General features: G+C 41.7%; 3 protein-coding genes across 7 annotated transcripts; 2 read left to right on the forward strand and 1 right to left on the reverse strand.

Moving 5' to 3' along the window:
* The first annotated feature begins 2,697 nt into the window (after positions 1-2,697).
* LOC4326541 (auxin-responsive protein IAA6-like) lies at positions 2,698-6,677 on the forward strand. 4 transcript variants are annotated; one of them, XM_066306343.1, is made up of 7 exons: positions 2,698-2,889; positions 3,509-3,893; positions 4,021-4,189; positions 5,048-5,310; positions 5,392-5,539; positions 5,694-5,757; positions 5,900-6,273. In XM_066306343.1, the coding sequence occupies exons 2-7, from the start codon at positions 3,554-3,556 to the stop codon at positions 5,921-5,923; spliced, it is 1,008 nt and encodes a 335-aa protein (XP_066162440.1). In that variant the 5' UTR covers positions 2,698-2,889; positions 3,509-3,553; the 3' UTR covers positions 5,924-6,273. The 4 variants fall into 4 exon arrangements, with proteins under 4 accessions (XP_066162440.1, XP_015619914.1, NP_001384956.1 ...); NM_001398027.1 differs by having other exon boundaries at positions 2,701-3,013; positions 5,900-6,677; XM_015764428.3 differs by lacking the exon at positions 5,900-6,273 and having other exon boundaries at positions 5,694-5,820.
* A 2,454-nt stretch (positions 6,678-9,131) lies between these two features.
* LOC4326542 (uncharacterized) lies at positions 9,132-13,270 on the reverse strand. 2 transcript variants are annotated; one of them, XM_015764396.3, is made up of 2 exons: positions 11,619-13,270; positions 9,132-9,672 (listed from the first exon to the last, which is right to left on the reverse strand). In XM_015764396.3, the coding sequence occupies exons 1-2, from the start codon at positions 13,137-13,139 to the stop codon at positions 9,655-9,657; spliced, it is 1,539 nt and encodes a 512-aa protein (XP_015619882.1). In that variant the 5' UTR covers positions 13,140-13,270; the 3' UTR covers positions 9,132-9,654. The 2 variants fall into 2 exon arrangements, with proteins under 2 accessions (XP_015619882.1, XP_015619875.1); XM_015764389.3 differs by lacking the exon at positions 9,132-9,672 and having other exon boundaries at positions 11,462-13,270.
* A 6,041-nt stretch (positions 13,271-19,311) lies between these two features.
* LOC4326544 (elongation factor 2) lies at positions 19,312-24,115 on the forward strand. Its single transcript, XM_066307453.1, is given in 4 exon segments — positions 19,312-19,459; positions 20,827-20,952; positions 21,500-23,839; positions 23,842-24,115. Coding segments are annotated over 3 exon segments (2,523 nt in total). The 5' UTR covers positions 19,312-19,459; positions 20,827-20,861; the 3' UTR covers positions 23,934-24,115.
* The last annotated feature ends 314 nt before the right edge of the window (positions 24,116-24,429 follow it).

Raw genomic sequence — 24,429 nt, forward strand, 5'->3', positions numbered from 1 at the left:
TTTACCACTGCTTTGAATAGTTATTGCAAAATTGCCACTAGAAAATTACAAAAATACCACTATAACTATCATTCGAGTGGCATCCTTGTAAAATTGAAAAACCGGTGGCAAATTTGCAAATGCCCCTTTTTAATATACAACTCCATTGATCTTTTTTATACATTACGTTTGATAATTCAACTTATAGAAAAAATAAGTATCATCTATTCCCTCCATCCTAAAATGTAACAACCTAATTAATACACACATCATAATACTAGAAAATGTGTCTAACTAGTACTAGGGACTTGTTTAGATTCAAACTTTTTTCTTCAAACTTCCAACTTTTCCGTCACATCAAATGTTTGGACACATGCATGGAGCATTAAATGTGGACGAAAAAAACCAATTGCACAGTTTGCATGTAAATCGCGAGATGAATCTTTTGAGCCTAATTACACCATGATTTGACAATATGGTGATACAGTAAATATTTGCTAATAACGGATTAATTAGGCTTAATAAATTCGTCTCGCAATTTACAGACGGAATATGTAATTTGTTTTATTATTAGTCTACGTTTAATACTTCAAATGTGTGTTCGTATACTTCAAAAAACTTTTGCCACACGAACTAAACACAGCCTAGGTTACTATATTTTGGGGCAGATAGAGTATTTTGTTGTGACTTATTTTATCACTAAAAGAAAGCATGACTTGAATTTTTTTTACATCTGCACTAATTTTTTTAATAAACGCCATGTCCAAAAGCCTACATCGTCATATAATTTAAAGCGAGTAGTAGTACCGATTAGTGAATGTTTAGTGGACATGTAAGAAAATTACCCTTTTATCCTTTTACATTTTTAACAATACATACTATACCAAATAAGAAATGTGGCTACAACTCTATTGTTACAATAAAAAAACCAGCTAACACAAGATAAAGAGGTATTTCCCTTTTCTTTTGGTTTCGGTCAATTTGGTGCTAGAGTTTTCTGTTAGTACATTGTTATGATTTCTAAAGACGCAGAATGCAGAAACTTGTTGAGGAGAGGCAGCTGGAGTATATAGATCAAGTACTAAGATTTGAGTAATTGGAGGAGGTATATCCCGGGGTTGGTAGCCGCTCTTGTCGTAATGATCCGGACGCGTGTGGCTGATTTCGACAAAATGGGCTTTAAAAACTTAGGAGACGGAAAGTGACTAGGCTGTAATGATTAGAGCACAAGCAGCACCTATTATACTAATGATGGATGAGAGGTAGTAGCACTGATTGAGTTTTAGATATCAATTAGAGGAAGCTAATCATCTGTGGTAAAATTGGCCAGCTTTGAGAAAAGGATGTGCTATTTACTCTTTATAGTTCCAATCTGAAAGGAGGGAGGGGTACGCTTTTGTCCATACTGTTTAGATTATGGGCAATAAAAGTACATGCTGCAGCAGCACTGCACGCATGCAGACCCTACCAGCCGCATGACATGCAACGGACGGCAGAGGGCGCCCAGGAACAGCGAAAGCTAACAAATTTGGGATTTTTCAGAGGGAAGAGCCATACTAAAAGCCACTACTACTCATCCTTATTAGTCAGAATCCGTGCTGTTTGTTCAGTCATGTTATTTTAGAAGTTCAGTAACATGTTGGATGCATTATTGGTGCATCAGTGAGGGACTTTATGCAATTATTTCAAAACTCGGCCCGGTCATATATACACACAGACAATGTTTGGCTAATGGGAAATGGCAATGATTTTCCACCCACCAAAATGCATCTTTAAATACTAACCATTCATTCTCCCTCTTTCATTTAATCCTAACCCTTTATTCATTTCCCAATTCCAATCTCACCCTCTATTTCCCATTATCCAAACACACTCATAAGAGTTTGACTGATCTCAATATATAGCTGTATATCCACGAGTCCAAGAAAAAAAACAAGTATTCTTTTTTTCTTTTAACAGATCGAGTCAGCTAGCCCAAAGTTCTTGAAAAGTCAGATGCCGGGGTCAAAATGCCTGGAGCAGCATGCGCGCATCCTTACTCAACTTGCACGACTGATGGGCCCTCAACTGTTTAAAGATTCGATATGTCAACGAGTTGAAACAGTAAATGTTATCGCCTTCCTTTCTTTAAGCCTCTCTTTCTGCACTTAGCTAAGGGGGGCCAATGTACCGGCCGAAAGCCAGCACAATCCGGATATCAAACAAGCACGAGTTTTGTCAACAAAGATGATCTAATGGTCCAAGCCCAATCAATTGTCTCTGACAAGCATGAATAGTAAGCAGGTGGAGCTCCACTCCAATCCAATCCAAGGGTTCAGCGAAGATCAGGAGTTCAGACGGGGTAATGTCCTCATCAACAGTGGTCCCCTGTGGTCGGGGCGTGGAAGGAGGTGGAACCATTCCTTACGCCACAACCAACAGCAGCGCCAATGGCCACACGGATGGAGTATGTGCGTAAGCCAGCCAGGAAGACAACCCATCAAATCACTCATCGCGCCCCCACTTGCCCGGATAAGCGTGCCGCTGTTCCTGTCCTGGGCGCACGCCTTGCTCGCGCGGCGCGGCCACACCCTCTCCCATATCATATCGCCCCCACCCCAATCCGCCAAACGGCACACGCACACACGCGCAAGAGGACACACGGGCGAAAAAACGCGCACGCTTTCGTGATCGAGCCGCCCTCTCTTCTATAAATGGATTCTCTACTGTAATTCACATGCTAATCTTCCAGCCACACACCTAGTCAGTCATCAAAGTGTGCGTGCTTCTCCAGAACAGTGAGAGAGAGAGGGGCAAAGGGAGGCAGGATAAAAAGCCGAGCTGTAGGGGACTAAAGAAGAAAGAAAAGCATAGAAAAGAACGGCAAGCAAGCAGCTCGAGGCACCCGCGCTAGTACATAAAGCCACCGAGGTGCGATTTCGCGAGCTCTAGCCGCTTCCACTTGGCCATTTCCCATCTGCCTCCTGGAGCTTTAGCTCTAACTCTAGTTCTAGCTCTAGCTCCGGCTACGTTTGCAACTGTTGTTTATCTCCTGGTGAGTCCTCCTGTCATGTTAGCCGTAGATTTTGGCCGGAGCACAAGGTGTTTTTGTTGCTTGCTGATTTTACAGGTTGCAGGTTGTTCTTCTCTTTCCTGAAATGGTTTTGACAAAAGAGCTGTTTTGATCTGGGGCTGCCTCAATCATTTGCTTCTATGGCAGGCTATACACCACACTTTTAAGATGTTTTAGCCTCATTGGTATTGTTTATGTTTCATTATGAGTTATTACGAAAGACTTTAATTAAAACAAACGTCTAGGGTGCTGCTTGTTGCACAAATGAGTTATTCGTTCCGCTTTCAATTTTTCATTGCCAGAACCTGATCTTAACTCCGTGTTTTTCCGCGTTCTCTTTCGTTCTCGCTTAGACCTCAGCTTACGCTTCGGGCTGGTTTGGTGCTTTTCTCCAGCCTAAGTTGAGTGTAGAACTAAACTTTTTAAGGAGTTGGTTGAACTCCTCTCATTGCCTTCAAACTCTTCCTACTATTCTAGGTGGATAGCATTTAGACTCTTGAAGACTTTGAGCTAGTTAACCTTATGGAAGAAGGGTCCAACAAAAGAGAAGGACTTCCTCCTCAACTCCTAGATCTCATCCCAGATGAGAAGGAATGGAAGCTGAGAGAAGCATTAGGTCTAGGGAGATCAAGAAACGCAGGCTTCGACGGTGAAGAAGACAAGAAGCTAGACCTAAAGCTTGGTCTTCCTGGTTTTATAGAAGATGATGAGGCAGAAACCTTAAGAGATTACAGGCTACAGCAAGAGAGCCCATCTCTCTCCCTTAGTTTCTTTCCAAAGCACTCCAAGACCACCAGCAGCACTACTACGACAACTGGAGCAAAGAGGGGATTCATAGACACAGTTGAGGACAAAACAGAAGGTAACAAACAGCTTTTCAGTTCTCTCGTGAGCTTGTTCTTGAAACATGTTTATACTTGGGATTAGAAACATGGAAACAAACTGATGGAAGCACTGAACTGAAAATTACTCTTTTGTTGCTTTATAAGGTTATAACGACCAGAAGCAGCAGGCAAGGGCAGGATGTGGGAAGGAACTTGCAGTGGAGGAAATGATAGCAGCCGTGAGTGAGAGGAAGAAAGGATGCTGCCCCCCACCACCACCACCACATGGTGCTCCTGCTACACCTGCGCGCAACAGACCACAGACCCAGGGAAGGTACTGATAGCCTATATGGTGCTTTTTCCATCTTTTCTGCTCTCAGCCAAGGAACACATGCTCGTTTATTCCTGTCACTCATTTATAGTTCATTCGAAGGATTGCATATAGTCCCTCCATGCTCTTTTCCAGGTTCCCAGAAATCGCAGGTGTCCTATGTCCATTTCAATCTTTTGATTTTAACGTGACGTGCAATGGCTAATTTACTTAGCTGTTCTTGGTCGATATGAACCTCAAAGAATATACTACTTCTTTTATCCCTCAAAAAGCACCCCTTTTTTTATAGAAAGAGAGTTGTCCTTTTTCTAAACACTAAACTTAATTCCTACGCTCATAGTCTTGTCTATTTATCACTTATTCAACTAAGGGCATTCCCGACCCAATGACTAGGATGGTGTCCATAGCATTAAATAAGCTGCCACCTAGGATAAAAAATGATGTGGCAAATGAATTAATGAGGAAAGAGAAGGAAACCATGTCTTGCATGAGACATGATTTCTACATAACATCCAAGATATTATGTGAGATAAGTAGCATTAAATTTAAGTATGGAATAGTAGTGTTTGCATTGGAAGAGTAGTGTCTAGTACTAGTTTCTTGATGATGTAGAGTTTATGGAAACTATATCTAGTGTCTTGGGTTGAGAATGCCCTAAGTCTCCTTGGGCACATATATTCTTGGATTATAATCACTCTAACAGTTTAATTGGTTGGAACAATAGCAGTACAAATAGAAAAATATATATACTAGTACAACCAATTAAATTATTTTAACTATTTTATTTTATTAATATTATGCAATCATTTATCTCGATGGCCTTTCAGAGACGAACTCACCAGTTTTCTAACCTGTTTGTAGAGGAGCTGCAGCACCAGTGGTTGGTTGGCCTCCAATTCGATCCTTCAGGAGAAACCTTGCTAGTAGTAGTTCATCCAAACATTCCCCTGAACCACAAAATGATAATGCCAATGCAAAGGTGACGCTCACCTGCAAGAAAAACCCTCTTGTAAAAATCAACATGGATGGGATCCCTATTGGAAGGAAAATAGACCTTGCAGCCTATAACAGCTATGATGGGCTATCGTCAGCTGTCAAACAACTCTTCCATGGGTTTCTTCAAGGTAGAAATTAACAATCTATCCAAATAAAATAAGTACTTCATTTTTTATAAAATTCTTAGCTTTTATCTGATCATATTGCAGCTCAAAAGGACCAAACTAATGCGCAAATTGCACAGCAAGGTGCAGATGACAAAATATTTTATCAATTGTTGGATGGGTCTGGTGAATATACTCTAGTTTATGAAGACAGTGAAGGAGACAGGATGCTGGTTGGGGACGTGCCATGGAAGTAAGTTTGCTGGTCCCCCTTGTCATTTACAGTTTTTACTGGCATTTACAAAATAATCAAATCTTAAAAACAACAAAAGGACACTGCCACCATAATTTATATTAGGCACCACCAAACCATCTAAATTATTTTTCCTGTTCTCCAATTCCTGCAGAGTATTTGTCTCAACTGCTAAAAGGCTGAGGGTTCTAAGGAGTTCAGAGCTTTCCCATACCCTGGTAAGACAAGCTAGACCACTTAAAGTCGTGTCCAAATCTTTGGTGTAGCCATAAAAAAATTAGCTTTCGCTAAATTTGAATGAAGATAGCTACACTTTTATGTTAGTCTCATATTCTTTACTATTTTTTTCCTATTCTCCAGATTGGAGCTACTGCTAGGGTCTAGCCGTCTAGGAGAGTCACCAATTGCTGAAATGCTGGGATCTTATTAACCATTCGGAATGAATGTGTGCACTCAAGCCAGTCCATTCTCCATTTTAGGACTACCCCTATTTTGCCTATATAGATGATCTACTGAGATGAGTTGGCATACAGCAAATGCAAGGAAATGGCAATCTGTTTTGTAAATTAGGTTACCTTGCTATGACATGTTGCTTAATTCAATTCGAAGCGATTTTGGTTTTATCGGGGAGAGCCGCATATGTAGACTTGCAGGTCACCCATGTAAAGTGCCTTGTTCTGCGTGATAAATTTGTATTAATCGCTGCTGCAACCCGACATGCAGATCTAATGTCACCAGCGTGTCTCAGAGGACAGCAACTAGGCTAACCTGATAGCATCAAGTCATCACTCCACGTGGAATATGCTACTAGTAGGAATTTTTTTTTTTGAAAAAAAAACAGAATTATCCACTGGGTGAGTTGTTATCCTTCTAATCCCATCACTTTCCAAAATTTGTCACAAGCACAGCGAGAAAGGTTTGACCCGACTATGAAACTGCCGAAAGCAAATATGTGCTAATGCCTTCGCGCTTATTGGGTGTCAAATAGCTATCATGTGATACAACAGTGGCATGATTGTGACCACACACAAGAGGGGTAGATGTTCATACTTCGTTTTGCTGTGAAAGCTAAGAAATAAACTGGTTGTACTATTTTTAGTTTTTAACATGAATGCATTATGTAGGTCCATTAATGATTAAAACCATCTGATAGCACTAGCTGCCAAACCTGGATGTTATCTCCAAGCTGCCCTGGTGACCATATTCACATTGGCTTTTTTGAATAAGCCAATATCAACAGCTGGTGGCACTGTTTTTATTTTCTCCCCAAGATAAATACAGTGCATTAGTTTCAACTTGACGGTTAACACTGCAAGCATGCCTAATGCGTATAACTCTTGCAAATATGTAACACAATAGGAATATTAGATGTATAACTCTTGCAAATATGTAACCCAATAGGAATATAAGATGTTAGAATAGACACTGGTAATATTTTTGGAGGGTAATTGTTATGAGGCGTACCTGAAATAGGACTGCAGAAGAATCTTATAAGTTACATATAATCTTGTAGCGCCTTCAGTGCCCAAAGTTTTGACAGGAAAATCACCACACAGCCATTTCCAGCAGTTCATGCCATCTGTACAGATAAAAACCTTATGTATTTCAAGATCAATGAAGCAAACGGGCACGAATAAAACCAGAGAGAGAGAGACAGAGAGAGAGAGAGAGAGAGAGAGAGAGCTTTTCTGGTAAAGGAGAATATTCACCTTGATGCTTCCGAGCCTTGAAACTGGGGACAAAGGAAAGGTCTTTGTCATTGGACCATCCCTAAATTCCGGACAGCAGGAAAAGTAGAAGAGACGGGGTGGATTACGAAAGAATCTTAGGCTCTTTTGTAATGTCCTTACCAAACATCTTTATCCCCACAGTATTGTGTGCTCATGTGCTGGCACTTGCAGTGTGCGACTGTATAATTTACCTGTGTGGCCTAAAAACTATACTCCTTTTGCAAGAACAGTTCTTTGGTGACAGTGAAAGCCAAAAAGAAATGCAGACAATCCAATGACAGAACTAACCTTATTTCCAGCACCCAATCATGTGGATTTGCTGGCACAACAAGTTGAATACTAGATAGATTAAGACGCTAACACCATTCAAAGATGTTCTATGGAAATACAATAGAGAAATGTAAAGGAGTGCATTTATTTGACACAAAGCAATTTGGCATGATGTGATCAAAATCTAATGAACAATGCCATGTATCTCGTACAGTGTGCTCTAATTCATGATGCTACAGTTACACTGGAAAATGTTAACCTGACATCGACAGTCGCCTTCAGATTTCAGCCCCAAAAGGGAGTATGCATAAAAAAGGATAATATTTTTGCTCACCTATGAGGCTATAGCTAGATGACCTACTATGGATAAAAGTGGTACTCATCCCATGTTCCACTTCTTAGATGTTTGGTTATTAACCTCGTAAACATAGACCTTGCATTAGTTTTTAGAGAACACCCAGGAGAGTGGCACATGTTTGTTATTAAGCAGATAGCTCTGCAAGACTTTTAGGCTTATTAACTCATGTTATCATGTAGGATGTGTAAGTGCGTTCATGGGTTGGTCCAACCCAACCCATTTGCTGATTTGCATCCCTATGCCCAAACATACCAACACATCTCTTATGTCCACATGAACAGAATCAAATATCAATAAGAGATTAGCAGAAGATCACACAAGAATTATGTACAATATTATGATATCAAGAGGAAGAAAATAACCGCACCAGCAAAACGCATACGTGTAGGCTTGATGGATAAAATAAATTCACCTTAGGGTTTTATTTCTGGAACTGCATATACCAACTAATAAAAAACAAATAAATCACTATATGCCACATTTAGGAAGAGACGTGAGCCAATTGCTTACGTTGCATTAGAGAACAGGCACAAAGAATACCTTTACAGCACAATCAGCAATATAATTTCACAAAGCAATGTAATTAAATATAAAATGTTAGCTAAAATGGCAAATTGGAAATTGTGTAATTCAGAACTCCATGTGGGGCACCATCCTGCATATGTGCAACCTTATAATCAACCATCACCTAGCCTACAAAATAAGATCGGGACGCAGCAATAGTGCTTATATAGTTTTTAAACATTATTTTTCTTTCAGCAAAGATATTGCATCTTACCTGTGTTCACCGAACATAAGGCAGAAATTTGTTCCCACTTTATCCAGGTATGCCAACTATAATTTGGGGTATTCCCCAAAACTATTTGTAATGGATTGTTCCATTTCAGGTAATAAGTTGGGTTTCTGTGTCTTGTATTGGCATCATGTTCCTATTTCCAACTCTCTAGCCAAGTACTTGTTGAAAAACAGTATAAGGATGGTGTACTTATGATCTATCAGGTCAAACCAGTGTTTTACAGTTGACAGCTCAGCAATGCTCTTTGTTTTGAGAAGAAAAGTAGAAAACATGATGGCTACTGTGCATCAGTAAACCTTCCCGTGTCATAAGAATATACAAGGCCAGTTTCCTTCATTTTCAAAATACCTGTCAGCAACTCAGCCTTGACTAGTATCATTATTCAAATTTTAACCACCAAGAACTTCTAAATTGTTAGGTCATATTCAACAAAAGATATGTGATTACATTTGCCATGCAACATACTTCAATAATACAATAATATGATAGCTTTGAAGTATTTTCAAGTTCGATAAAAAAGTGGTCAAAGTTTGAATAAGAATAGTGTTTAGTGACAAGTATTGTGAGTTTGTGACATGGGAGTAGTAATATTATTACAAGAGAACATCTTGGGCTACAATAGCAAGAGCAATAATATGACTATATTTTGCGACAAAACATGTCTAGGTATGAATGCATTTGAAAGAGATGTGAAACTATAGTCTTGTAGCTTGCTTACTGTGAGGCTGGTACTGTTGAACTATTATGTTGTTCTGCTTTCACTTCCTAACTTTTACTAAGATGATGCTGAAAGTTCAAACATCACAAGGGGACAATCATAAAAATCAGATTTCCAGAAGATGGAAAAGAACGCCAGCCAGGAGACGGTAAATAGCAGGACCAGATTCTGTCCAGATGGTTCTATTTGACTTCCAATTCACATATTTTTTCCTCTAAATCCTAATTTTCAGCAACTTGTAAATCACCAACGTCCTCCATCCTTCCACCAAAAAAAAAAAGAACACAATATTAATACTACTGTGAAACAGTAACTCGTGGCCCTGCATGCTGAGCAAGGATCAGTTAACTCTGGTTTTTTTAATCTCCAAGCACCACCAGTTAAAATAGACTGGCATTATATTTCCAGAAAATAATCACAAAATGGATGGCAATCCCCCCCCCCACCCCCGCGCCTTTGTCAAACACGCACGCACACCAAACACAAAAAAAAAGGGAAAGAAAATGCCCATGATATACAGATTAAAATACAGTAATATACTCGTATTGGTGATGTTATTGTTGCTGTAATAAAAGATGCAGTGTCCAAGATGCCTCTAGAAAGATCAAAAGTAATACGATCTGTAATTGTGCATACATGTATGGATTTCAAATGCAAAAACGGTATAATAATACTCTATAACAACAATGCAGTCGTTATCATTGATCAAAAAGGAAATCCAAAGAGAATAGTTAGTTAGTTATTAAGATCATTAGTTATATATATGTGAGCAAAGATGTACTAAACACAAGCAGAGAAGGCAGAACATCAATAAATTCCTATGCATGCTTTATATGTTGAAGAACTTTGAGAAAACTATCTGTCTGTGTTATATTATGAGGGAATAATTAGCAAGCAAGGATAACTTTGTGGATTTTTCATGAATGCCACTCAGACCCTCAGAATAGTTCGAACTTCGAACGCGCCTCACCTTACAGCCTTCAATCATCAGTTCCACACTTGACCCTCCTAACTATCAGTTGCTTTAAATTCTCTAGGTCTACACTAGCTGTGTTACTTTTCTCAGTTTATTGCTTTGCGTTGGATTACAACAGCAATATATGACATCTATTGTAACTGACTGGCTGCATTATTTTCACTAATAAATTAACACAACATGCAGTATTTGAGTTTGTAAACAATGCCATCCATATACTTCAGTCGGTCCATGACAAACAGAAAACAAAATTATTATAGGCCATCTTAATCTTAAATTATTTAAGTCATCAAAACAAATGTGTGCTGAATGAAGCTGAGGTGAAAACGGAAGCTTAAGCACAAATTATATAGTATGTGTACCAAGAACCAAGCAAATAGAAGGACATATTTTTTTAATGAGAACAACTCCATCTTAAATATTTTAATGTGTACCAAGGAAAGCCATGCATATGGAAGCTAAGTTCGAGAATATATGAATGAAACGCCATACATTGAAACGTATTACAAGACTAGTGATATCATTCTTCATATGACCAATGAATCTAGTTTTTTTCGATGTTAGTAGTCAAAGTAAAAGAACTTTGACAGTACAGCTTCTAAAAAATCATAAATTAGTAGGTACACCCATGCTTGCAAAATTGCCTTAGCAAACCAAGAGATGTATTAGCTGTTAGTGCGATTTATCTAGATATAATGCAGTAATTTGGTGACTAAACTAATAAGAATATATGGAATATAGACTGTAAAAAGAAGGGAACAGAGCGATATTTATAGGAATGAATTTGAGGATGACAACTTGTCAGGAACAGAGCGATGTTATTTTCCAAGTTGGGTCATCTTTCTAGTGTTACGGTATTACAGAGATATTTATAACTGAAAAAACGACACTAAACATGCAATATTGCAAGGTAGATGCAGGTAATGCTCAATTTCCTTGGCATGCTCACAAGAGTCGTCCAGGTAAGGAATAGATTTCCTCTGCCTTAATCTTTTTTGACCTTTTGGACTTCTGAAAAATATTTCTAACTAGCAATTCTTTATGTGCTTATTCCAGAACATAATTATGGCACTATGACAAAGAATCATTTATGTAGAAGCATGCGACTGAAACTGAACTCAGTACATAGAGGGAGTAAGTGTTAAAAGAGAACTAATATAAATAATTATGATATGGATGGATGAATTATGTGACATCCTTACATAAGAGGGATGCTAGGCTTATCACTTACAGGGGATGCATTTGTTCCAGCCAGATGATAAAGCAAAACCCCTGCTGCGACACTTACATTCAAGCTCTCCACTGCAAGGAATGATTTCATATCTTGGTTACCTGAATAATTATCACCTTCTTCCCCTCCATCTGTGTCTGTATCTGCTCCTACAAAAGATCCATCAACATTACCCGGAATTCTGACCAAATGTGTGCAGGATCGCTCAACCAGGGGCCTCAAACCAGTGCCTTCACTACCCAACACAAGGATTGTTGGTTCTCCTGGCACAACTTCAGATAGAGGTATAGCTTTAGGAGCAACAGTACCACCAAGAACTCGCCACCCATTTTCAGCCGATGAAGATAAAAACTGCATCATGTTCCTACAGGAGAGCAGTTCGATCAACTCAAGTGAGCCTGCACTAGCTTTGCTCACTACACCACTTAATGGAGCAGAGTTCTTAGCACATAACACAACACCTTCCGCGCCAAAGAAGTAGGCAGATCTAATTATGGCTCCTAGGTTCTGAGGATCCATGACCTCATCCAAAGCTATCCAGACAGGTGCCTTTCCATCGTCCACCCTGACTGGCTCCAACTCTTTAGTATTCACCATTTCCAAGGGTGATGCATCGAGTACAAGGCCCTGGTGTGGACGGTTATCCACAACCATGTTAAGGTCATGCTTTGATGCTTCGATGACTTTCAGCCCAATCCTCTCTGCCAGTTGCAACACTTTCTCAATCCCTTTCTTGTCCTTCTTCTTCTTGTTGCTCACACTAAAATCCATCCCTTCCTGAATATACAGCGCATAGAAGTCCCTCCTCTCAGCCATGAGAGCTGCAAGCACAGGGCCAACCCCATAAACCCCCTGTCCAACCATTTTTGGCACTGTCGATTCCCCTGCCTCCTTCCATGTCTTCCTCCCCCAGTTCTCCTGCCTGCTCCACTGCCTAACCTCCGGCTTGTCAAATCTCTCCCCTCTAAATCTCTCACCACGGGACCCTCTATCCCTCGGCACCATCCGCCGATACTTGTCCTTGATCCTGCCCCACTTCGGATTGTCAATCGAGCCATTATCCTCTTCCTCTCTAATTATCTCCCTGCCCGAACCACGATCCGTCAATACCTCACCTCGCGGGCTTTGGTCGCCTCTGGAGAAAAACTTCTCCGCGGAGGTCTCCCACGAGGAGGAGCGGCCGGCGCTAGCCCTCGCCGCGGGGGCGGCGCCGCCATCGCGGCTCGCGGCGGCGAGCCAAGGGAGCGCGCTCCCGCCGTCGGGCGATGCGGTACCATCAGGTGCGGTGGAGAACGAAACCCTACCTCCCAGCCCCAGCTGCGAGGGGCCGCCCGGGCTAACCGCGGCTCTGGCGCTCGCACGGTTGGTGACGGTGGTTACCGGATGAAGCGCGGGCGAGGAGGCCGTGGGCCTGGAGAAGCACGCTGCGCGGAGAAGGCCGGCGAGGAGGATGCGTCGCGGCGAGGACGCCGCCGCGAGGAGCGGGAGGGGCTGGGATTTGGTGAGGCCGGAGTGGAGCATAGCGCGGGGCGGGGGGAGTAGGGTTTTGGATGAGGCTGGAGCCGAGGGGGTTTTGGGCGGCGCGCGCCACCCGTTCGACAAAATGCCGCAACGAGCCGACGACGACGATGCGTGGAAAGTCACGGTTTTGCAGTTCGCTTCATCTCTGGCGACCAATTCATCCAACGGCACACGTGCATCTTTCTTCCTTTACTCGCACACCGTGCGGCCCAGTTCACCTACAGCAGGCCATCGGCTAGCCCATCAGAATTCAGAAAGAGGAGAGAAGGGACTTCTGTATTTTGTGGACCCCTTTAAAACTACAGTACTGTAAGGGCAATTACTATAATGCTTCATATGCTACCTCTAGAAATAACACATAGAATTAGGTGATGAGGTGGAGGAGAGAAGTGAGGTGAGAGATGATAAAACCACCCCTAAATGAAGAGGTGGCTTCCACACAAACTCCAAGAAGGATGTGAGAGTACTAAAGACATTGATATTTGTCTATTAGGGACAGTGGCGGACCCAGAAAAATCATATTGGGTGTGCCCACGCTAGGATGTATAATACCATTCTTTAACTAAAACATGTCAGGTTATAGGTAGCAAAAGTTTTATGAAATTTGATCAAAATTTAGTTCAATTAATTCATGAAAAGTTGGTAAAATGTACACAATTTATGAAAGAACCCATTTCACCCATGCTTGGTCCGTTGTCGCAACCCATGCTTGATTTTGCATTTTAGTTTTGATGAATTTGAATCAAGTAACACTGGTCCAAGAATCAGATATTCAGAGAAAGTAAATTATAGAAGGGTAAAAGACTACTAGTTCGGTGATGGCTTTAGGGCCTCAAGGCTCCAGGCCATTGGCGTCGGCGTAACATGGACTGCGTTGTGCGATGGTCTCAGCCTCACCGTGGCCGACCACCACAACATACTGTATGGCCATTGCTTCCGCTACTTTTCTTGCACCACCAACTGACCAACAGAAATGCCCACAACAACTAGAGAACGAGATCAGGTAAGCCTTTTGGTCTTCCGTTTGTTTAGGAACAAGGGCATCTACCAAATATTTAGGCCACGAATGAATACTACATCCTATATTTTCTCTGAAATATTTGGGTATGTCCGTGCATACCCGGCACCATACCTAGGTCCGCCCCTGATTAGGGATGACCTATTGTATATCTTGCATCTTAATTTATAGGTAAATGATATAAATAAATTTGAAGGTAGCAATCACATCTACTATAACACTTGCTTTAAAGCACTGTAAAACTTGTGTCTAGTGCTGGTCAGCTGGCATGTGAGGCTCGGTATTATAGTGAGACGTACTGTAAATATCCTTATGGCTTTGCTGTTGCTCCCCGCTGTCGTCTGCTACTCCATACAGGAATGCAAAGGACAAGGCTGCAACAGAACAATAAAAACTGAACCGCTGAAATATAAAATTGATTTAACATTGTGAAGGCGAAGGATGAAATAGGCCGAGTTTAGTTTTAAACTTTTTTTTCAAACTTCCAATTTTTCCATCACATCAAAACTTTCCTACACACACAAACTTCTAACTTTTCCGTCACATCGTTCCAATTATAACTAAACTTCCAATTTTGATGTGAACTAAACACATAGTAGAGAAGGAAGCGGAGGAGGTTCTGGTCCCAAAGAGTGGGGGCGGTGGTGGCGATGAGATAGTGGTAGTGTTGTCATCGGCAACAATAGTGGCTGCAGCGGTGGTGGCACGTGAGTCATCATAATACGAGAGGAGTTTATTGGCATCCCTGTCGCTGGGCACCATTATCTCTTGTTTGTCTGGCACCTTGTTTTCAAGGTTTAGATCTAGTTCCACCATCGAAACAGGTGTGCACTATATAGATATTTTCTAGCATCGGCTGATAACGCATCATATCAATGATCTGGTACAGATGGGTATCAGTCGATACTAGTGAGATATCTGATACTGTCTTTAGGTATTACTCCGTACCTGATATCGCGTAGGGTACCAGATGGTGTGATACCTATCTGCTATCAAAGCATAGCAACCCCTAACAAATGGGCCTGTTCGGCAGGCCGACTGTGAGGGATGCGGCTGCACACAGTGAGTACGGTGCTGTTCGTGCGCAGCTGCAGCCTGGCAACCGAACAGATCCAATAATAACTCATTATGCATAATTTATTATACTATTTTCATCTTAAAATATAGAATAGTTTGTTAATGTAACCTATATAATTTTTAGGAGTATTCTGTAAGGAAAAAGGTGTGTGGTAAACTTGTGCTGGAAAGAGCCGTAAAGATTCCGCAACGTAGCACCGGCATGATTCATGAGTGCCAGGTGCCAGGTGTCAAATAAGCCATGAACCCAAAGCCAGTCAAAAGTGACGAAAACGGTGAGGGTGGTTCTTGGCCGCTGGCTGCCTGCCTCCCTGCAAAAGCCGGCTCGCGAACTTCGCCTGGCCCAACAAGCGCTCCTGCATGCCGCTTTTCGTTGCGCGCCTCCTCTACTCCCGTAGTCCCGTTGCCCAGCAAGCGAAGACAGTTTTTCCGCGGTGTCTCTCCCTTCCCGACCTCCGTTTCTTGGAGATCTCAGGTGACTTTCCGGTTCAAAAGCTTTCAAGGTGTTCATTCTTCCTCGCGCGAGGGGCGCACGACTGCACGAGGCATGACGCAGCTACGATGCTTCTGCCGCACAGCTCATACGGCGCGCTACTTGTGTTTCCACCGTGTGTGCAGGCGATCGCTCACGGTTGTTCGATGGCCGGGGTTTGGGTTTGGTTTGGTTTGGTGGTGCTTCTCGTTGTTGCGTATACTTGCATGAAAAGTTGAAACTGCAGCGCGTCGTGTATGCATAGCGATTGATCGATCAGGCCATCATATGGTCCTCACTCCTCACACGTACTAGCTAGGAGTTGAACACAACAATATGCAACGACGATGGTTAATTATACACGGATTTACTCTAGATGTACGTGCGTAGGTGTGCATACTCGAGATGCGCCGAACTGATTCTATTGATCGCTTACGCGTTAGCTTAGGAGGTAATAAAGGAAAAAAAAAAGAGAGAAAGAGGTTAAGGACCGAGATGAATTGATCTGCATGAGTCCCATTTTTTTTCGGCACATATAATGTCCAAATAACTCTTCAGGACTGTTTGGATAATAGGTTAAGAGGAATCGAATTAAGATAGGAATATAAGTGGACGATTGAGATGAAACGAGGGATATAAAGAATCGATGGTTAGGATTAAGAGTTTAAGGTGGTGTTTGAATCTCTTGAAGATGAAAATGAAGATTAAGTGTTTTATGCAAAACAATGTGATAATAACGTGTGATTAGTTGAGTTTTATTTTTTACAAACTTGAAAAATGGATTAATCTGATATTTTAGAACAACTTTTATATAGAAAGTTTTCGCACGAAACACACCGTTTAGCAGTTTGAAAAGCGTGCCACGAAAATTCAAAAGTTTATCCACTCTTTGTCGTGGATTCGAACAGGATGGTGGGAAAATATTTTCCCATCCCAGGCTCAATAATAACCATTCTTAAATAGGGAAAATTGGAACCATGCCATTATAATTTTGCAAAAATTGAGATATGCCATCCAGACCCACATGTCATTGACACATGTGGGTCCTATATTCATTGAGATACCGATGGCATATCTCAAACTTTGCAAAATTATAATGGCATGGTTCCAATTTACCCTTGTAAATAAGTTACTCCAATTATCTAAATCTATTCTAATACTTTCTCCGTCCTAAAATAAATTTATTTTTCACCTATCTCACACATACCAATAGAAAACCTGAAAGACTAGAATACCCTTACTTTATCAAATCTCAATGCATTCCTCTACTTTATTGCTCCTGTCGGAGTGTGAAATTCCTCTGACAGATAAACAACGCGACGCTCGCACGATAAAAATGAGGGAGGCAAGTTTTTTAGACTGTGTTACAGCCCTGCCTAGCGACGCGTGGTGCAGGACTCACCACGCTCCCCCCCATTCTCAACAAGACGGGATGGTATGCATGCGCCACATCACTATTAATTAGGGGGGGGGGGTGTTGAGCAACCCCCTCGCCTATCAAAACATCATCGATGCGACTGCGCTTTTCATGGGGTGCCTAAGGCAGGTGGCGCGCTCGGGCCACTGCTTGGGCATGAAGAGTGTTCTTACGTGGTTTGTGTAATCTTTGATTCTATCTTAGCTGTATATGAGCTTGCAAGAGCTACAACGGATGTGCCCCAAGCATAACCCAGGAGGGGGGCACGCTATGGGCGGATGTGCCCCAAGCACAATCCGCGGGGTGCCGCGCCCGAGGAAAGGAGTGCCCCGAGCACAGCCCACGGGGGGTTCGTATCCGGAGGTAAGATGCGCCCGAGTAGTTGGTGATGGTAACTCTAGTTTTCATTTCTCTAACAACCCCCAATACAATTATTCCCTACTTATGCAACAATTACTCTAAAAATAAACTTATTTTGGAACAAATGTAATGAGCTAAAAATAAACTTATTATGAGACGAAGGAAGTAAGCAATATTGAAATTTTGTTTCAACTGGTTGGACTCCCATTTGTTTAGTGTCGCCAGTTTACGTGTGTCAGGGTTATGGATACCACATACCTAATAGTAGTTGACTTAATCTCAGCAGGACCCACCATATACCATGTCTTATACGAGAACTAACTTTAGATATGGAGGGAGTTCCGGATAAGGAAAGACAATCAGAGTTCTACATGGAAACGACAAGGACTACTCGGATTGTATCCATATTGGTTTCCCTAGTTCTACCTTGACAAAGGGACACCTATGGGTATAAATACAAGGCCCTCTAAGAGGAGAGTAGACACGAGATAATCGACACCCACCACAATCTACAGAATAATATATCAAGACAGAAGATCAACATACAAGCCAACATACGCCAAGACAAGACGCCAGATATCGACTTCAGAGATAGGCACGGCTAGTCCCCTACGGTGTCTCCGGATACTGTCAGGAGAGACGAAAGCGCTATCTTTGATCTCGCCGGACACGAACTCGAGGAGGAAGACTACCCTGTTGTCGACTACGAGTCAGACCTTCAGACCACCATGTCGACAACAGTTATATATGCTACCCTAAATATTGTACTGGTGTGATTATGGTGAATAAGAGCAATACCGGCTTCGGCCAACAGGATGTAGGGTTATTACCTGACAACTCAGGGGCCCGAACCTGTATAAAAATCCCTGTCTCCATCTCTTTTACCTCAGTCTCACATATATCCTAGTACCAACGATCCCCATACTATGCAAATACCGGAATCGCGACATCAAACGTCGACAACGTGTTTTAGAGATTTTCTCATGTGTTATGCGAATTCTCTTTTAGACTACTATGAAACACAATATTTTAAAAATACAGGGATAAGGAAAATATAGAAATATGTCATCACGACTTATTGAATCCCAGAGAAAACAAAACCACATGAATCGCTCAAAATAGATATTTGGATGATTCACAGGAACAATATACTCCATCCGTCCCAAAATATAAGTATTTTTAGACTTTGATACGGTCTTCGAGATGCTATTTTGACCAACGATATTGTGATAGTTTGTTTAATGATAAATCTAGTAATATTAATTTTACATGATTGATCTTATTTTTTTGCTATTAATAGTTAAAATTACAAATATTTGATTTGGCAGTATGCTAAAAATGCTTATATTTTATGATAGAGTAGAAAACTTAAGATTATATTGCGATTTGTTAGAGAGAGGTGAGAGAGAAAGATATAAGTTGTATTGAAATTCTTAAAGGAATTTGAAAACATAAGGTTAGATCTCACGCTAAAAATACTTTAAAATATGGAGGAATCTTTTCCTATCCTATGAAAATCTTTTGAATCAATCCTAATAACCAAATAATAACCTCCATAGGAATTGTTAATGTGAGATTGGGGGTCAAGACAGCCTTTCACACGTTCATTGCATTGGGCATCGATTGGTTCGTCGCCCAGCCGGAAACTCTGATGAAGTCTGAACTCTAGGTTAGAATTCCCGGTCACGGGAGAACTGAAAAGTCTGAAAAGCGATCCCGCGCCGAGGTGCTGATCCCACGGCCACGGGCCGTTGCGCCGTTGAGCACCGACGGCTGCCGTCCTGGTTTCCCATGGCAGAGCAGCCGCCTCTGTCGGTCAGTTGTTCAGTAGGCGACGATGGCCAGCCTCTTCTGTCGGTCAGTTGTCCAGGAGGCGACGGATGGCGTCCGTGCGTGGCCGGCCAGCCCCAAGCGAGCGAGATTCAGGCTGGCACCCGGTCTACAATCTACATCCATGCCTCCCGAGGCCGCGGGAGGTATACACCATCCGTTACCTCCAATGGATCCCCCGCCTTCCCCTGTATGCTCTCGTATTGCGTATTCCCGTGGCCGTGCGCCCGTGCCTCACTGCCTCTGCTGTATGCCCGTACTTATTCCGTTTGTATGATGGTTGAACGGGTCGGTACTCGGTAGTAATGCTTGCTAGGTGTTCGTTGTTTTGCCTGACAAGAAGAGTCGTGGCCTTGGCCCGAGAAGCATTAGTTACATTTCGTTTTACAGTTCTCAGTTACTGAATTTGTTTTGCTGCCGTACCTCTCTGAATTCCCAAGTACAACTAGTGAGAAATTGACCATGGTTTGCTTGGTGGTAGGTGCCATGTCTACTATTGTATTCATATTAGTCTTTTTTTTTCTATTCTTAATTGATGTGTAGTTCCTTATAGGTGCCACACCAAATATGTGTAGCGTTGATCAAACATTTTAGTCTGACACATGACAGATCAGTGCTTTATCTAATTATCTGTTGTCTTAATGATATCGAAAATTCCAAATTGTTGCTCTGATTACTATTCTGTGTAGTACTTCTACTCCTGTCAGTTTTCCACAAACAGATAGTTCATTAGGTTGGATAAGTGGTTAAATTTAGTTGCAAACTCTGGGAGAGATGCAACTGTTATCTTAACAAACATTGGATCAGGGGAAGCACATGGAGTGTAGAAGATAAGTCAAACTTATGTCAGATTCCCAAGGAACATGATATCATGATACACATGCTTCCAGTATAGTTATACATTAGCACCTGGCTGCTTCGCCATTTGTTGTGGTGATGCTCATTTATTATAGTTTTTTGAGCAAGATGCACAGTTCTATTAAGTCATGTAATGCATTTTTTCATTATGCACTTGACAGCTGCTGAATTTTAAATTGACTTTCAGTAGAAGTACTATTGATCTTAGACTCAATATTTTTCTTAACGCGTGCTTGCCATTCTGAAACACAATTTCTAGTTTACCTGCGGCTGTTATTAACTCACTGCAAGTTATTTTCTGAACACGAACTTGTAAGCAATTGTTCTAGTACAAATTCATATGGCCATGCATTATGTCAGCATTAATATTAGTGAAAGTGGGCAAATGGATGTCGAAAGAATTAAAATTAACACTTTATACCATGAATGAACTTCCTTCTCCATAGCTTTATTATTCTGATTTTACATTAACTGTGAAGTTTCACCTGTGCCAAATGTAAAAGCAAGATAGGTTACTTTTCAAATGTTTATAAATGCTCTTCCAAATTTATTTAGCATGCTGCTTTATCTTTCATTTTCACTGTGAGGTTTGCTAATCGAATTCTTTTTACTGGGATATTCCTGGATTCTGACTAGATTGATCATTTCAAAACAGGAAATAAGTTTGGTGTAAATTGAAAATCACTCACAATGGTTAAGTTTACGGTTGAAGAGATGCGCAGGATTATGGACAAGAAGCATAACATCCGTAACATGTCTGTTGTCGCTCATGTGGACCATGGTATGTTTGAGTAGAGTGCTCTAAGACTGTTATACAACTATTATCTTTTTCCTGATATGCCACCTGTTATGTTGTCATTATTATTTATACTCATGCAAAAAAAAAAAAACTACTATTCCTTTTTGTAGTAGTGACTGTCAGTGCTCCTGCCTTTTTTTTTTCAGAAAAAGGGCCCATGCTAAGAACTTTTGCTCTTTATCATCTGTAGTTAATGTGTTATTGTCATATTTATTTTTGCTTGATATGAAATGTCTGTAAGCAAATTAACTGTATCTGCCTTTTCATTTGCATGATCTCAAAATTAAAAGCTAGCATTTTATAGTATCACCTTCATGTGTGCATCCTTCATCCTGCTCACTGTTTGTGCTTTTTCGTTAATTAATAAAGTAACTTACTTGTTTGGTCTGTTATCACTTCTTTGTTTAACAGAGGGTTCCTGATTTCCTGAATATATTATGCTCTTGTTTTCCTATTTGTTTGCTGATTCAACATCTTGAGTTATATTTGATGCAACAATGATGTTTGATCTGTTATGATTTCTTTGCAGGAAAATCTACCCTTACTGATTCCCTTGTGGCAGCTGCTGGAATTATAGCCCAGGATGTTGCTGGTGATGTTCGAATGACTGATAGTCGTTCAGATGAAGCAGAACGTGGTATTACAATAAAATCTACTGGTATCTCTCTTTACTATGAGATGAGTGATGAGTCACTCAAAAGTTACAAGGGTGACAGAGATGGAAATGAATACCTAATCAACCTCATTGACTCACCTGGACATGTCGATTTTTCTTCGGAAGTCACAGCCGCACTTCGTATAACTGATGGCGCTTTGGTTGTGGTTGACTGTATTGAGGGTGTCTGCGTTCAAACTGAAACTGTGCTTCGCCAAGCCCTTGGTGAGAGGATTAGGCCTGTCCTCACTGTGAACAAGATGGATAGATGTTTTCTTGAACTTCAAGTTGGTGGTGAGGAAGCTTATCAAACTTTCTCCCGTGTCATAGAGAATGCAAATGTTATTATGGCAACATACGAAGATGCACTCCTTGGTGATGTTCAAGTCTATCCAGAAAAAGGGACTGTTGCTTTCTCTGCTGGCTTGCATGGATGGGCTTTCACCTTGTCTAACTTTGCAAAGATGTATGCATCCAAGTTTGGAGTTGATGAATCTAAAATGATGGAGAGGCTTTGGGGTGAGAACTACTTTGACCCTACCACAAAGAAGTGGACCATCAAACACACCGGTTCTGATACTTGCAAGAGAGGTTTTATTCAGTTCTGCTATGAGCCCATCAGGCAAATTATCAACACCTGCATGAATGATCAGAAAGATAAGTTGTTGCCTATGCTGCAAAAGCTTGGTGTTACCATGAAGGACCTAACTGGCAAGGCTCTCATGAAGCGTGTTATGCAAACTTGGCTTCCTGCAAGTAATGCACTTCTTGAGATGATGATCTATCACCTTCCCTCTCCAGCAAAGGCTCAGAGGTACCGTGTGGAAAACTTGTATGAGGGCCCCCTTGATGATATATATGCATCTGCCATTAGAAACTGTGATCCAGAAGGTCCTCTTATGCTGTATGTTTCAAAGATGATTCCAGCATCTGACAAGGGGAGGTTCTACGCTTTTGGTCGTGTTTTCTCAGGGAGAGTTGCAACTGGCATGAAGGTCCGTATCATGGGCCCCAATTATGCCCCTGGCCAGAAGAAAGATCTGTACGTAAAGAATGTCCAGCGAACTGTCATCTGGATGGGCAAGAAGCAGGAGTCAGTGGAAGGTGTTCCTTGTGGCAACACTGTTGCTATGGTGGGTTTGGACCAGTTCATCACAAAGAATGCTACCCTGACAAACGAGAAAGAAGTTGATGCCTGTCCAATCAAAGCCATGAAATTTTCAGTGTCCCCTGTTGTGCGTGTTGCTGTTCAGTGCAAGGTTGCCTCTGACCTTCCCAAGCTTGTTGAAGGTTTGAAGCGTCTGGCCAAGTCAGATCCTATGGTTCTCTGTACTGTTGAGGAATCTGGCGAGCATATTATTGCTGGAGCTGGCGAGCTTCACCTTGAAATTTGTTTGAAGGATCTGCAGGAAGACTTCATGGGTGGTGCTGAAATTACTGTCTCCCCTCCTGTTGTCTCATTCCGTGAGACTGTTCTTGAGAAATCTTGCCGGACTGTCATGAGCAAATCCCCGAACAAGCACAACCGTCTGTACATGGAAGCCCGCCCAATGGAAGAGGGTCTGCCTGAAGCCATTGACGAGGGTCGTATTGGCCCGCGTGACGATCCTAAAGTACGCTCCAAAATTCTATCCGAGGAGTTTGGTTGGGACAAGGACCTCGCAAAGAAGATATGGTGTTTTGGGCCAGAGACCACAGGCCCTAACATTGTTGTGGATATGTGCAAGGGAGTGCAGTATCTTAACGAAATAAAGGATTCCGTTGTGGCTGGCTTTCAGTGGGCATCAAAAGAAGGTGCACTGGCTGAAGAGAACATGCGTGGCCGTGGCATTTGCTTTGAGGTTTGTGATGTTATCCTCCATTCTGATGCTATTCATAGAGGTGGTGGCCAGATCATTCCAACAGCCAGGAGGGTCATTTATGCTGCTCAGCTCACTGCCAAGCCAAGACTGCTTGAGCCTGTTTACTTGGTGGAGATTCAGGCCCCTGAGAATGCTCTTGGTGGAATTTACAGTGTTCTGAACCAGAAGAGAGGACATGTGTTCGAGGAGATGCAGAGGCCTGGTACCCCACTCTACAACATCAAAGCTTACCTCCCTGTTATCGAGTCATTTGGGTTCACAAGCACCCTTAGGGCAGCAACCTCTGGTCAGGCCTTCCCCCTCTTTGTATTTGATCACTGGGAAATGCTGTCAGTTGATCCTTTGGAGCCTGGCACCAGACAGCTAACCTTGTCCTGGATATCCGCAAGAGGAAGGGTCTGAAGGAGCAAATCACCCCTCTGTCTGAATACGAGGACAAACTCTAGATATTTAATCATGTTATTATGCTTATAGTGTTATATCGCTTTATAATTGGTAGTGGCCATCTATGTGAGCAGTGAGCTGCTATTTCATGTATAATATTATGTCGAACGGTTGTACGGTAGCATGGGATGATGATCAGGCGATATTGTTATAATTTGTTATGGTATTTACCATCATATCATAATCTGTTCTCTCTCGTATGACTGGTGCTTTTCATGCCATTAGCTCTTTGACCCATTTTAATGCTTTGTACTGTAACTTAATCCGATCATTGATTCTGGGAGAGTAATGTATTTGATTTTATGCTGAGAGTATTATAAATTTATAATGATGTATTGCTGGCCGGAGGGGTAGAAATCGCAAGTCTTTTGTGTTTCACTTGTGCAGTGGAGTAAGGTAAGAAAGCAGGTCACCGCAAACTTTTCTCAGACTAATCACAGTTCCATCAACATTTTTTAAGCTTGCTGAAATATGCTCCACCGTCAGTGTGTGGACCGA

This window comes from Oryza sativa, chromosome 1 (genome assembly GCF_034140825.1).
Source record: "Oryza sativa Japonica Group chromosome 1, ASM3414082v1".
Taxonomy (NCBI): Eukaryota; Viridiplantae; Streptophyta; class Magnoliopsida; order Poales; family Poaceae; genus Oryza; species Oryza sativa.

Bases quoted from the DNA above. Each gene is read 5' to 3' on its own strand.
- LOC4326541 (XM_015764428.3), top strand. From the start codon at position 3,554: ATGGAAGAAGGGTCCAACAAAAGAGAAGGACTTCCTCCTCAACTCCTA. The intron at 3,894-4,020 runs GTAACAAACAGC...TTGCTTTATAAG, and splicing joins AGTTGAGGACAAAACAGAAG to GTTATAACGACCAGAAGCAG. The intron at 5,540-5,693 runs GTAAGTTTGCTG...CAATTCCTGCAG, and splicing joins GTTGGGGACGTGCCATGGAA to AGTATTTGTCTCAACTGCTA.
- LOC4326542 (XM_015764389.3), bottom strand. From the start codon at position 13,139: ATGCTCCACTCCGGCCTCACCAAATCCCAGCCCCTCCCGCTCCTCGCG.